Here is a 15,281-nt window from a genome sequence, read left to right as displayed (position 1 = left end):
TGGGGTAGGACATGGTGGTGGTATTTGTGGAGGGAATGTATCATTTAAGTGAATCATCAGTGGTTACTTGGCTTGCATTCCCATTCGTCTTTAAACCCAAATAAGAACATGTTGGTTTCCACTACTGAAAAATTTCTACCTCCCACAGAGCAGAGGATAGAGTCTAATTTTTGCTGTAAGGTCCTGGCAATTTCCATAAAGAGTAAATGGGAGACTAATTTGCTGACATGCTATTTTATATCTTGCTCTTCTTTTTAATTTTAAGAAGATAGCCAAGCAGTTGTAGTACTTTGTTTCAAAGCCTTATTCTTGGCGGAAAGTGAAAGTTGCTGGAAAACAATGCCTTTTTCAATCTTTTTGTAAGTCTTAATATACAAGGACCCCCATGTGTCTGTCAGTTTGTCATACTGTGGGGGCTTGTGTGTTGCTGTGATGCTGGAAGCTATGGCACCAGTATTCGAATACCAGCAGGGTCAGCCATGGCAGGCAGGTTTCAGCTGAGCTTCCAGACTAAGACAGACTAGGAAGAAGGACCGGCAGTCTATTTCAGAAAAGATTTAGCCAGTGAAAACCTTATGAATAACAGCAGTTTGATATAGCGCCAAAAGATGAGCCCCTCAGGTTGGAAGGCATGCAAAAGACTACTGGGGAAGAGGTGCCTCCTCAAAGTAGAGTCGACCTTAATGACATGGATGAAGTAAAGCTTTCAGCTTCATTTGCTTATGTGGCATGACTCAAAATGAGAAGAAACAGCTGCAAACATCCATGAATAATCCGAGTCTGGAATGTAAGAAGTACGAAACTAGGAAAATTGGAAGTCGTCAAAACTGAAATGGAATGCATAAACATTGATATCCTAGGCATTAGCGGGCTGAAATGGACTAGTATTGGCCATTTTGAATCCGACAATCATACGGTCTACTATGCCAGGAACCACAACTTGAAGAAGAATGGCATTGCATTCATCATCAGAAAGAACATTTCAGATCTATCCTGAAGTATAACGCTGTCAGTGATAGGATAATATCCATACCCCACAAGGAAGACCAGTTAAAATGACTTATTCAAATTTACGCACCAACCACTAAGGCCAAAGATGAAGAAATTGAAGGCTTTTACTAGCTTCTGCAGTCTGAAATTGATCGAACATTCAATCAGGATGCGTTGATAGTTACTGGTAATTGGAATGTGAAAATTGGAAACAAAGAAGAAGGATCAGTAGTTGGAAAATATGGCCTCGGTGATAGAAACAATGCCGGAGATCGCATGATAGAATTTTGCAAGACCAACGACTTCTTCATCGCAAACACCCTTTTTTTTTACCAACATAAACAGCGACTATACACGTGGACCTTACCAGATAGAATATACAGGAATCAAATCGACTACACCCGTGGAAAGAGACAATGGAAAAGTTCAATATCATCAGTCAGAACAAGGCCAGGGGCCGACTGCGGAACAGACCATCAATTGCTCATATGCAAGCTTAAGTTGAAACTGAAGAAAATTAGAACAAGTTCACGAGAGCCAAAGTACAACCTTGAGTATATTCCACCTGAATTTAGAGACCATCTCAAGAACAGATTTGACACATTGAACACTAATGACAGACAACCAGATGAGTTGTGGAAAGACATCAAGGACATCATACATGAAGAAAGCAAGAGGTCATTAAAAAGACGGAAAAGAAAGAAAAGACTAAAATGGGCGTCAGAAAAGGCTCTGAAACTTGCTCTTGAACGTCAAGTAGCTAAACCAAAAGGAAGAAATGATGAAGTAAAATAGTTAAATAGATTTCAAAGGGTGGCTCAAGAATACAAAGTATTCTAATGACATGTGCCAAGAACTGGAGATGGAAAACCAAAAGGGAAGAACACACTCTGCATTTCTCAAGCTGAAAGAACTGAAGAAAAAATTCAAGCCCAGAGTTGCAATATTGAAAAATTCTATGGGAAAAATATTAAACTACCCTGGAAGCATCAAAAGAAGATGAAAGGAATACAGAGTCACTATACCAAAAAGAATTGGTAGATGTTCAACCATTTCAGGAGGTACCATATGAGCAGGAACCAATGGTGCTGAAGGAAGAAGTCCAAGCTACACTGATGGCAGCAGCAAAAAACAAGTCTCTAGGAACTGACAGAATACCAATTGAGATGTTTCAACAAACAAATGCAGTGCTGAACGTACTCACTTATCTACACCAAGAAATTTTGAAGACAGCTGGCCAACTGACTGGAAGAGATCTATATTTATGGCTATTCCTGAGAAAGTGATCCCACTGAACGTGGAAATTATTGAACAATATCTTTAATATCACATGCAAATAAAATTTTGCTGAAGATCATTCAAAAGTGGCTGCAGCAGTATATTGACAGGGAACTGCCAGAAATCCAAGCCAGATTCAGAAGAGGACATGCAATGAGGGATATCATTGCTGATGTCAGATGGATCAGGGCTGAAAGCAGAGAGTACTTGAAAGATATTTACCTGTGTTTCACTGAATGCAAAGGCATTTGACTGTGTGGACCATAACAAATTATGGGTAACATTGCAAAGAACGGGAACTCCAGAGCACTTAATTGTGCTCATGAGCAATCTGTACATAGATCTAAAGACAGGCGTTTGAATAGAACAAGGGGATACTATGTAGTTTAAAGTCAGGAAAGGTGTGCATCAGGGTTGTAGCCTTTCACCATTCAATCTGCATGCTGGAGCAAATAATCTGAGAATCTGGCTATAGGAAGACGAACAGGACACTTGGATTAGAGGAAGACTCATTAACAACCTGTGTTATGCAGATGATCGAAGAGCTCAGCCTTCAGTATGGATTACACTTCAACATAAAGAAAACAATATCCTCACAACTGGACCAATAAGCAATATCATGATAAATGGGGAAAAGATTGAAGTTATCAAGAATTTCATTTTACTTGGATCTGCAGTCAACACCCATGGAAGCAGCAGTCAAGAAATCAAAAGATGCATTGCATTGGGCAAATCTTCTGCAAAAGACCTCTTTCAAACAAAGATGTCACCTTGAAAACTAAGGTGTGCCTGACCCGAGCCATGGTATTTTTGATGGTCTCCTACGCATGTGAAAACTAGATGATGAATAAAGAAGACTGAAGAAGAATTGATGCCTTTGAATTGTGGTGTTGGAGGATACTGGACATACCATGGACTGCTAAAAGAATGAACAAATCTGTCTTGGAATAAGTACAACCAGAATGCTCCTTAGAAGCAAAGATGGCAAGACTATGTCTCACATACTTTGGACACGTCAGGAGGGATCAGTCCCTGGAGAAGGACATTATGCTTGGTAAAATAAATGGTCAGTGAGAAAGAGGAAGCCCCTCAATGAGATGGATTGATATAGTGGCTGCAACAACAGGCTTAAGCATAGCAACGATAGTGAGGACGCCACATTGCTCATAGGGTTGCCATGAGTTAGAACCGACTCAATGGCACCTAACGACAACACCACCTAACAACAATTCCCAAGGTGTTCCAGAAGGGAAAAGATGAGAGCAGAATGCCTTTGAGGGCTGAAAAAAGAATAAGAAGAGATTACTATCTACTGAGAAACAGACGGATACTGGTGGGATTCAGGGGTACTGAGTATCAGCGTTCTGCTTTCTGGTGGGTTCAGGGAAGTTGAAAAGACCTCAGAAAGAAATGGTGAAGGTAAACCTAGAGAGGTTGGACAATGACATTGAGCCCCACTTAAGACAGGGGCAATAGACTCCATGCAATTCAAAGACAAACTTGGACTACTGACTTCTCAGTGTGGACCACAGCAGACAAGGAAACAGGGGCTCTGAATGACCCAGGGTAAATGGAGTAGGTACCAACAATGACAATGATTGAAAATTTTGCAAACTCAGAAGAAGGGCCCAAGGTCTGCTTTAAATTGGTATATGGCCAATTAAGAAATGTGCCGTGTCTTGTACACTTGAGTATGTGGGCTAATATTCATACAATAATTTTAATAATACTTGCTGAAAGAAGGTATTAAACAATTGCCTTAGAGGAAAAAAAATTGTTATCCTCCAAAGTTGGAAATTCTAAAAGGGAATTCTTTTCTTTCAGGTCACAAGTCAAACCTCGTCAATGGCCTATAAATTCCCAATGAATTCTTAGGTGCCAAAGTTGCTAAGATCACCCATCCAAGGAGATATTGGTAACTTCACCATGAAGATGGTGTCCGTTACCAGAAGCAGAAGTGTGAAAATATAATGTGACATAAGCTTAGAAATGATAACCAGAGCAGTCAGCTCTTGCTGAGTTTTTCTTTATATCTATCAGTCATTGTTCCTTGAGTCTATAAACCAAGCTACATCCAATAAGTATTTATTAACTTCTTGACTCCTTGCTTCCTAACATAATTGGTGGTAGTAGATGGATGCACAACCACTTAAGTAAATAAAAGAATGATGTATTCCCTGGAAGTTGAATATACTATCTACTTACTGAGGTAGGAAGACACTGAAGGACTGAGAGCTCCCCACTGTGGTTCTCACATGGCCTTGTTCCCAGCACCTGTGTCTTTCAAATCTTTTGCACATGGTCTTAGGCCCTACCTGGTTCTTTCCATCCTTTTTTTTTTTTTGTGGCAAAATATGTATAACAAAAAGTTTGTCATTTTAACCATGTTCAAGTGTACAATGAAGTGACATTAATTTTCTTCACTATGTCGTAGAACTGTCACCACTATTTGCAAAAGTTTTCTATCACTCCAAACAGAAACTCAGTACCCCTTAAGCAATAGCTCCCCATTTATCCCCCTCCCCCCAGCCCCTGGTAACCACTGATAAACTTTGGTCTCTATGCATTTGGAGCTCTGGTGGTGCAGTGATTAAGTGCTCAGCTGCCAATCAAAAGGTCAGCAGTTCCCAGTAACTCTACAGGAGAAAGCTGTGGCAGTCTGCTTCAGTTAGGATTACAGCTTTGGAAACCCTATGGGGCAGTTCTACTCTGTCCTATAGGGTTGCTATGAGTTCAAATTGACTCAGCGGCAATGTTCCCTCCTCTGTCAGGTGAGCGGGTTATATAATATCTGTTCTTTTGTGTCTGCCTTATTTCACTCAGCATAATGTTTTCAAGGTTCACCCATATGGTAATATGTATCATATCTTCATATCTCTTTATGGCTGAATAATATTCCATTGTGTGTGTATATATGTATGTATGTACATATATACAAACACGTATTATGCTTATTCATTTATTTTTTGATGGACATTTGGGTTGTTTCCACCTTTTGGCCATTGTGGATAGTGTTGCAATGAATCTATTGCTTTTTATAAAACCAAAGTTGGGTAAACAATACCTGCTAATATACAAAAACACTTCCTTCCTCTTCCAAGAACTTGAAATCTAGTTCAACTTCATTTGACTTCACCCTGCCAAAGTCCTATAAAAATTCTGCCTTCCTTAAGTTTAGACAGCTCCTTCAGAGCCTCCTCATGCTTGGCAATTTTGAATAAAAGCCTACGCTCTCTGGTTGATTTTCTTCCTCTGAGAATGAAATGAAATAGTGTGCCAATCCATGCATCAGAGTACCCTGCAGAGTTTTTAGGCAATACGAATCCCTGGGCTCTACCCAGAATTTCTGGAGTCCTGGTGATGCAGTCGTTAAGAACTTGGCTGCTAACCCAAAGGTGGGCAGTTCAAATCCATCAGCCCCTTCTTGGAAACTCTATGGGGCAGTTCTACTCTGTCCTAGAAGGTCACTGAGTTGAAATCGAGCAAGGCTAAAGCGTTACTTCTTTTAAAGCTGTTCAGGTGATTCTGATTCAAAGTAAATTTTGGGGTCACCCACATGTAGAAAATAGTTTTGGAAAACCACAAAGAGCTAATGAAAGATATTAAGAGATCTATGAGTCATAGTTTGTGTAATTTGAACTAAAAAATAATTCCCATATATACCTCCACACTGATAGAACTGACTGCGTTTTGGGCATGGGAACCCTCTTAGGAATGGCTGCAGTATATAGACACTTCTCTACTTCACCAGGACCATCTTGTGCCTTACACCAAAATAATTAAAATGGAGGTGTTCTTTGAAAAAGAAAAGGGACCTAATTTCCCAGAAGTCATGCACTTGAAGTTATTTTCAGCCAAATGATGAAGGTGCATTGATTCCTCTTCCATTCCATTTCCCCATGTCTCTGGGATGGGTCTTTACAAGGTTCATCTCAGTTAGGAAACTTATGAACCAGGAATTGAAATTGACATCCTAAGTATTAGATTTAACCAACCATGTTAAATGGCCAAAAATAATCTATTATTGCTTAAAATTAAAAAGTTGTCCACCTGCATGGAAAGCCAGTGCACCAATCAATTTATCCAGAGGCTAAAAAGTAGAATTCGCTGCTATTTATCACCAAAAAAATGTAAGAAAGAAACTGAACAGAAATTGTGATCCAAACAATGACTTCAATATTTTATGAGGCCCTAAGAGATTTATCAAGCCACAAAAAATTAAAATACATTATCATTTCTTCTTGAATTATTAAAGGGCAAAGAAGATGACATTAAAAGCGTTGATCATTTCAGGGGCAAATTGCCAGGCAGGCTGCTTATTAAATGGAATTGCCGTTAGAAAAATTCAAACAAAGAAATGAACTGTGTGTATCAGCTGGAGTTATGCTTCAGTCTTGGTTTTCAAAGCCACCTGCAAGAAATGAGAAAGTCTAAAGCTTCAGCAAAAAAAAAAAAAAAAGGTGATAAGGATAGAGGGGGTTTACCTGTCATGGCTTGTTGGTCATCCACAGTTAACTTTAAACTTTTTCCTCGACGAACCACACGCACTGTGTGCCATTCATTATCATTGAGGTTATAGCCGGCAAAAAGGGTCTCGGGACCTTTGCCTGTAGAATATGCCAAACAGTCATTATGGACACTCAGAATCAGTCAAACAAATGAGCCTCACAGAGAAAGAGTGAGAGAAAGAGACAAGGAAGGGGAGAGAGGGAGGGAGAGAGAAGAAAGAAATGAGAGAAGGAAGAGAGAGAGAAAGGAGGGAAGAGAGATTGGCTGGACCAATGTTCAAGCCCATTAGAGTCATAGCAAGCAAGGAAAATGTCAAGTTAACAAACATTCATGTGTGACCATTTAAGAAAGATCTTTATGTATTGATCTAAGACAAGCTAATGGACCTGTTGTCATAAATAGGCACAGTCAATAAGACACTGGGAAACCTCCCAATTCACACACACTTTTTTCTTTTTTGAGGGAAATTCTCTGACTTGTAGTTATCACTTTGCTGTTAAAGGCATGGCTAGCAGCCATGTAACCCCTGACCGAGGGGAGCGATCCAACCGTCGGTCCTTAGCTCATCAATTTCAGTGGCTGATTAGACTCTAGACAGGAGGCTGCTCAGGGTACTATATTGTGTTTTGGCTGCTCTCCAGCTTCTACATCATGTCACTTCAATGTCCATCATGTTCTCAGTTTCATTTGCCTGTTAAATTTATGGAAAGTGGTGTCTAAACACTAAATCTAAAAACCTCCTCCTAACTAATTGACCTATATGGTACAAATCTTTCTGTGTATGGTAGAAAAAAAAAAAAAATATGGTAGAGGCAGAGAAAATGGGTACAGGTAAAAGTATTGACTCCTAGACAGTGAAGAAGGAAAAACAAACAAACAAACAACAGCAACAAAAAAATCACAGCCAAAAAGGGCCAACTGTTGAATAGGGAGAAAGCAAAAGTGAGATTAACAACGGCAGAGGGCGGAGGCTTTCAGCTAAAGGCCGAATGATGAGGGCAAGAAGCGTAACCAGAAATGTAACCAACTGGGAAAGTAACTAACTGTCCATGAATACATGTAAACCTTTGCAAATGTGATTCAAATTGGTTTGGAACATTCTAAAAAAGTTGTCTTATGGAAATTATTGAAATGACAAAGTTAGGCTATGTCTACCTTCAACATAAATACAAAGCAAGGAACAATTTTATTTTTGCCAGAAGTAATTTTAGCTGTTAATATAACTGGACATTAAAAATATCATTTCTACTAATAAGACATTGTGATTCTTTGGTAGAAAATAATGAAAAGCTTTTTAAAGATATGTTATTTGTTGATGGATTTTTTTTTTTTTCTTCTAAGTACTGAAACTTGCTGGTGCTTTGAAATAATAAAGGGCATTCATTGCATCACTGAATTTCATGATTTTCAGTTGATTCAGGATCAACATTGCGGTTCATAACTCCTTCAACCAAATTCCACCAGCAAAACAATTAATATCCAAGGATCACTGGAGGATATATGATAAGGCTGAGATATAAGCCAGGGATGAGGATAAAGGAAAGAAGAAAGATTGGGTAGATAGACAGACAGATAGATAGATGGAAACAACTGGAAGAAACCTCAACAGTCCACCCAGCAGGAGATCACTGTTTGCTCTCAGAGCTGCAGGCCGTCTATTCAGCCCCCAGATATCTTTCTTATGGTGTTGCTAATGATACAAGTTCTATCTTCTCGGCTGGGATGTCTCTGGGGCTTAAAATAAGCCAGTGATATAAACTAAATTTTGCAGGAAGAATTACCTCAAATCATTAAACAGGGCCATTATTAAGATTAGGAAACTTTTCTTCTTGTTTCTTTAGAGAAGTTAAAGTATACATCCAGATACACGAATAAAAATGATTCTAGATACAACAATTTTGAGAGCTAGATCACCAAATAACTAAAGGGAGCCTGTTAGCTCAGCAACTGCAGAGATGCTTTGAGACCAAATGTTGAAAGCAAGTTCCAGGATCAAAGGCACCCTTTCTAGTTTCAATAGTGAAGAAAGAAGTGTTAAATAGTTGCCGCGTCTTAAGCATCCTACTGGCAGCAAAGTTCATTCTGTTTTGATGTCTGAAAAGTGAATATACCATTTAAAAGCTATTTTTATAGAAAAGCTTTTTTTTCTTCTTAGAAACGTGTGCTTTTGAAGCACCTTCACACCCGTCCTCTTAATTTTAAATGTGTTTTGTCAAAGAAAGGAAGCAAAAGGATGATATCATCATTATACCCCATTCTGGGCTTGATCTTGCAGTAAAGTCATAATGCCTAGTCTATGAAACAACCATTTCCATAACAACAGGCACAAAATGCAATTAAAAGCAACCCTTTGGTTCATAAAAAATCTCTGAGGGCCGACTTCAAGCTCCCTTCTTGCATTATTAAAAATGTGAAAAGATTGGTTTTGGAAGACAAGGCTTTTAAAAATGCATTTAATATTCTTGGTCCAAAACAATGTTACCCATGTGACATGTTGTGTAATAGAAAGTGCACTAGACGGGGAGATGCTCATCCTTGACTTTCTACTAAGGAAGTCGGGGACTCTTGAATGTTCATAAAATGTCAGGCACTTATCTATTATTTCACACTTGCATTTTTATCATTTTACAGATGTGGAAATGGAGTCCTAGAAAGCTAAAACTATCTGTTCCAGGGTCACACAGTTAATAAGCGACAGAACCCAGCTCCATCCTTGGTCTGACCTGCTCAAAACCTTCTTGCTTCCCCTCGTATTACGCTACTTCCCAGCTCTGTGATCTTCAGCTAGCAACTTAACCTCTTAAGCTTTCAATTTCTTCATCTCTAAAATGAAGGGGGCAGACGCTCTTTGTCATATCTTCCAGCTTACACTACAGAAGGATCCCACTACTAAGAAATCCTACACACCCTCCACATAAGTCCTGGTGGAAGAAAATCTCTGAACAATACACCATACTTCTATCCAGGGAGGCTGAAATGGCTAGTGCTAACGATATGATAGAGCCCTGATGGCGTAGTGGTTAAAAGCTTGGCTGCTAACCAAAAGTTCGGCAGTTCAAATTCACCAGACTTTGCTTGGAAACTGTACAAGTCAGTTGTACTCTGTCTATAGGGTCCTATGAGTCGGAACCGACTCAATGGTGCCTAACAACAACAAAGATATGATGTACAGAAAGGACCACTTGAAGAGGTATCACAACTTGGGACCTGTCTCCACCTGTAGTCAACAGGGTAAACTCTGCTAACACATTCAATTTCTGGTAGCTGAATATTCCTGTCCATGAGTTGAGGGGGTGGTTTAGCTGATCTCTATGGTGCTTTTGAGTTCACACATTCTCACATAAATTTAAATATGTGGAATTGATAAAGAAAGATGGCTCAACTGTTGACATTTTGAGTCATCTGTCTTCTTGCCAAAGTTTTAATGACAAAATTACAGTCACTCAAGCCATTAATGCCTTGAAGTCCTATTAAGATTTCTTTTCTCATGTTTCATCAAAACATGCATTATTGATGCTAACATCTCTCTTCCAGCATTTTTTTTTCATTTCTTTTTTCCTGTTTCATCAAAATATGTCTTATTGAGGCTAACGCCTTTCTCCCAGCATTAATGTGAGAAATATTTTAAAGAATTGTTTCAAATTTTGAAGACAACTATTTCCTGTGTTTTGTAGGGAGTTACGATTAATACTTATTTTTATACTTGATTCTTATTGTAACCTACTATTTATTATTTCAGCCACAGGGAGATATATATATACATATATATACACACATGTATATAATAGTTAAGGGAACAGGTTCAGGGGGGTTGAGTGAATTGTAATAAGTCTCAGAGGTGGTAAGGAGTGAAGACTAATATCTTCCCTCTCTATTGCAATCTTATTAGAATGTGCATATAATTTATTCCTTCCTGGATTATTCTAGGGACTCTATGTTGATACTATACATTTTATTAGACACAAATGCAATTTGTTTAATCTGACTACTAAGGCAGTTTTGCTTCTCAATATTTTGTAGTTGATTTTTCAACTTTTTTTTTGCCTTATACACCAAATGCAAGAAATTTCTATTTTACAACTCTACCCAGTTATTTAGTGGTTAATTGGCTGGTTTAATTCAACCATTCATTGAGCATGGGGATTCTGATGGGTGCTTCTTCACAGCCATCACCTAGCAAACTGCAGAGCTGATAGGGGGGTAGGTAGGTAGAATTAGTGGCAAGCTGTCTTAATCTTTGTGATGGCAATCTTCTGTATCATTAAATTTTAATATATTTTTTCTATTTCCATGCTATGTACATGTCTTGTAGCTACAGGCTCACTTGCATTTGAATAAAAAAATCTGTTGAGAATGGGCATTACCAATGAGATGTGCAATTGCCCAAAGCTATTTTCTATATTTTAACAGATCGCTGAGTATTCATTTAAACATACCTATAATACACAGAGTTATTTTCAGCCATTCTAAGGACATGGACGGTATAGGTGCTACTAATTTATCACCACGTCTCCAATTCTTTAAGGTACCGTGTTAATTTATCTCTATGTATCAAGTCTGGCAGTTCAGTCTCTACCCTAGAACTTTGCAATACATTGGTTATAAGTTGTTCTTATTTTACCAAAGAAACCAGAAAAATAGGAATTTGCATCTGTCTTGGAAAGAAGTTTGAATCTCACCCTTGGTTAAAATGAAAGAAATAAAATAATTCAGACTAAATAAAATTAGGTGGCTTCATAGATACTCAGAAAACCTGTAGTGAAAAGCAAGGCTTTCAAACAGAGAACGAAGTCAACATTGATGGCAATTTATCTGTCCAAAGTCCCATGAAAAATACAGGAAGGACATTTGTAAGCTGAGGGAATTTCATAAGTTTCTCTATAAATGAATACCATCAAATTATAATGGACTGATTATAAACTGTAGCTAGTATAGCCAATGCTGAACAATAAATTGATTCTCTATACTTTAGAGGAAATGGAAAAAATTGTTTAGTATGGTTTTACCAAAAGCATTTCACCCAGGACCCCACAGAGTCTAACTTATAGAAATTATACATTTGCTATGTCCATTTTATGAATGAAAGGCTAGGTTTCGTCCACCACAGTTACCTGGGCTGAGGATGGGCATTCATGCGAAAGTGGATCATAAAACTTCTGTAGTTCATCTATAAGCTCTTTAGAAAATAAAAGCTTGCCATTGCTTTGCACATATAAATTGGTTCTGTATTTACACATGAGGGTCGCTATGAGTCAGAATCAACTCGACGGCACTGGGTTTGGTTTCTCCTTGGTTTAATACTTTTTAAGACCACTAAACTGCCTACAGCACCCAGTGATTGAATTAGGGGGAGAAGATGCAGTGCCATGGATTCTTAGAATCATGAAGTTTTAAAACTGGGTGGTCCATGTTGTGTCTGCTGTTTATCCCATTTAACTTTTTCATTAATTCTGGGTTAACTGTATGTCATTAATTTAGTTTAAAAATTAGTTTGTCCCTTTTTTTTTTTTTTTTTGCATTTTAGGTCATATGTTCTCTGTTCCAACTACCAACTCTGTCACTGTAATGCAAAAGCAGCCAGACAATATATATAAACAAATGGGCATGGCTGTGTCCCAATAAAACTTTATTTACTAAAACAGATGGCCAGCCTACAGGCTATAGTTTTCAGACTCCAGTAAGTTGCAAATAAACAGCTAATTTTAAATTCCTTTTCCCATAAGCTTTTACAGTGAGTATTTAAAGATCTAAAGTAATGGAAATATACTGGTTTAAGAGTCTCAGAAAACCTGAGTTTTAGATTCAATGTTGCCATTAATTCTTAGCATATCCTTAATTACGCTTAGTCTAATTTGTACTGCTCCGGTTCTTAGTTGAGTAGAACAAAAACTAAAAGCATTTAAAAAGGCTTTTAGTGGCATAAACCAATTGTAAAGTCCCTCCAAGTTCTAAAATCTGGATGCCTTCAGTCTCCTTTTCTGTTTTGCAGATTTAAAGTTGCTCAATTTTAGTCATTCAAATTTCAACCCTTCATTAAAAAGTTTAATATGTATGTGTCTGTGTGTGTGTAAAATCATGTCTCTTTCTATATCAGTTTTCCCAGGTGCTAACAAGTTTTATCTGGCAGTTGACTTGGAGGACAATAGTCTCCAGTGGGAGGTTGGGAACAAGCCTTTTTCTGGGACAATGATGGGAAGAGAGAAAAGCCAGGAGAAGACAGAAGCGAGAGCTACCATTGCCTGATGCCTGAGTCACTGATCCTGGCAGGAACACTTCCTACCTGTAAATGCCAGGAGGATGTGCTTCTCGGATTATAATTATGACATCCCCAGCCAGCTTTCTGACTTTGTCTTGAGTTTCTGATTTGAAAATAATTACTTTAAAAATAATTCAACTTTTACTTAAAAAAAAATCAAAGGAGCCGAAGTCCTCATTAAATGTTTCTGTCCTTTCTCAATTTCTAGATATTAGGCTGGGAGTTACTTTATTTTTATGTCTTGCATAAATAAACTAGAAAATTTAATTACAGATTAAAATGAGACATGTAAATGGCACTTCCAGAATCTTCTTTGGCCACTTTAACATCACTAGGGGAAGGGCCAGCTCCACAATTTGGGGCTCTAACACAAATGAGGATGTGGACCCGGGTTCAAAATTACACGTCACGATAGCAACAGCAGAGCATTTTTTTTTCTGGACCCTTCTAATCACAGAGCCCTGTGTGGCTGCATGAGATGTACCCTGTGAAGCCAGCTCTGACTAGGAGTCGACATTTGTGCTAGTTATCCTGAAGTTTCTTCAGTGAGCCCTCTCTTCAGGAATGCGTATGTAAGGCTAGAGGCAAAACCCTTCATTCATCTGTGTAAGAGGCAGAGTTGGGTCACCTTCCCCATGCTGTCTGCACTTAATGACACTGCCTCTGGGGTATCAGAGAAGCTGTCTCACAGCTGTCTCGATGGCCAGGCCTGGTGTCAATCATGACCTGGGTCACCCTGTACTACCTGCCAAGCCACCTAACTCATCCTTTTCTCCTTCTCTATCCTTCCTCAATTTAGCCAGGATACAGCCTTGAGGAATACCCAGAATGCCTCTGCAAACATTGCTTTGTCTTTTATTTACAGGCAAACAGACATTTATAGAGTTCTAAGGATAGATTATTACTTTTTACTAAAAGAAAAACAAAAATAGCCCTCCTGAATTAAAACCAATGTGAGCAAATAATATAAGTCAAATATTAAGATTGGAGTTTTTTTCTTTTTTTTTAATGAACACTAACAGCAACCTAAAGTCATTTTATAAACTTTTAAGGTCCATTGGAGAAATGAAACAGTTAATATGCTGACTAATCACACTGTAGTCATTGTGGTTGGACTGCTATTTAAAAATTTCCTTGCTTTCTTTAATGCTTAACATGTGTGCATCTTGGTCAGGTGCATGTGTTCTGGACTCACAGGCTGTCTAGGTTTTTATTCTCATTCCACAAGTTACTAGCTGTGTGACTTTGGGCAAACTACTTAAGTTCTCAGTGTTTCAGTATTCTCATCAGTAAGATAGAGCTAATAAAAAAAAAATATGTCATAAGAATAACTGCTTTAATGCGTTTTAAGCACTAAAAAGCAATGCCTATGGTGGTGTAGTGGTTAAGTGCTACAGCTACTAACCAATGGGTCGGCAATTCAAATCCACCAGGCACTCCTTGGAAACTTTACGGGGCAGTTCTACTCTGTCCTATACGGTCGCTATGAGTCAGAATTGACTCAACGGCACTGGGTTTGTTTTTTTTGGTTTAGTATATAACAAGCTCTCAATTATAGTAAAGATAATGATTATACATATACTTACCAACACTAGTATATTGCCATTGTGTTTATTACTATTATTATTATCTTCTAAATGAGATAGCAGCCTCAGGATCATATTCTATACCCTATAACTCAGTGCTCTGAGTATAATAGCCATTTGCTAAATATTTTTAATGGATTTGTTTGTTTAGATTGTGTGAGATTTTTTTACATGGTGGATGGACTATCTCTCGATATTAAATGCCTCCTTTCACTAAAATGTGTCAATAAGCAGAGACCTCCATGGCCTACTTCATATTTGACAGCATGGAATTCACTAAGTCCTATGATCGGTGAACTTGGGGAACTCAGTTGCTTATCTGGCTAATTATTTGGACAGCTTATTTGCTCATTTCCATTGAGCAAGAAAGAGCAACATGGCCCAAAGCTAGCAGTTAAAAAAAAAAAAAAAAGCAGTTAGTAACTTGCAAATGCATAGAGAAGAGGTGGTTTAGGAATTAGGAAACTCAAGGCTTAGTGAGTACTGAATTACAAGACAACATAGATCTTGTCTGCAAGAGGGTCTGATCTTGGAGATCTTCTGGAAAGGGGCTCCTTGTTATATTCCTAAAGCACACCACTGTCATTCTATTCTCCAAAAAAAAAACAAAAAACTTCAGTATGTGTAGCTGCCTCACCTCTCGTTCCGTCTCTGCCTAAATA

General features: G+C 38.3%; 1 protein-coding gene across 22 annotated transcripts in view; it reads right to left on the bottom strand.

The window, feature by feature from the left end:
- Positions 1–15,281, bottom strand: part of NRXN1 (neurexin 1) — a 1,236,536-nt gene that overhangs the window by 624,524 nt on the left and 596,731 nt on the right. For 21 of the 22 annotated variants that reach the window (XM_049870248.1, XM_049870249.1, XM_049870253.1 and 18 more), the window contains one exon: positions 6,753–6,875. In XM_049870248.1, coding sequence (XP_049726205.1) covers positions 6,753–6,875 — 123 coding nt within the window. Of the gene's footprint in view, positions 1–6,752; positions 6,876–15,281 lie in introns of those variants that run through there. The other variant, XR_007515513.1, reaches the window with a different exon arrangement.

This window comes from Elephas maximus, chromosome 26 (genome assembly GCF_024166365.1).
Source record: "Elephas maximus indicus isolate mEleMax1 chromosome 26, mEleMax1 primary haplotype, whole genome shotgun sequence".
Lineage (NCBI taxonomy): Eukaryota > Metazoa > Chordata > Mammalia > Proboscidea > Elephantidae > Elephas > Elephas maximus.
Note: the sequence above shows the minus strand (reverse complement) of the source record. Positions and strands in the feature narration are given on the sequence as shown.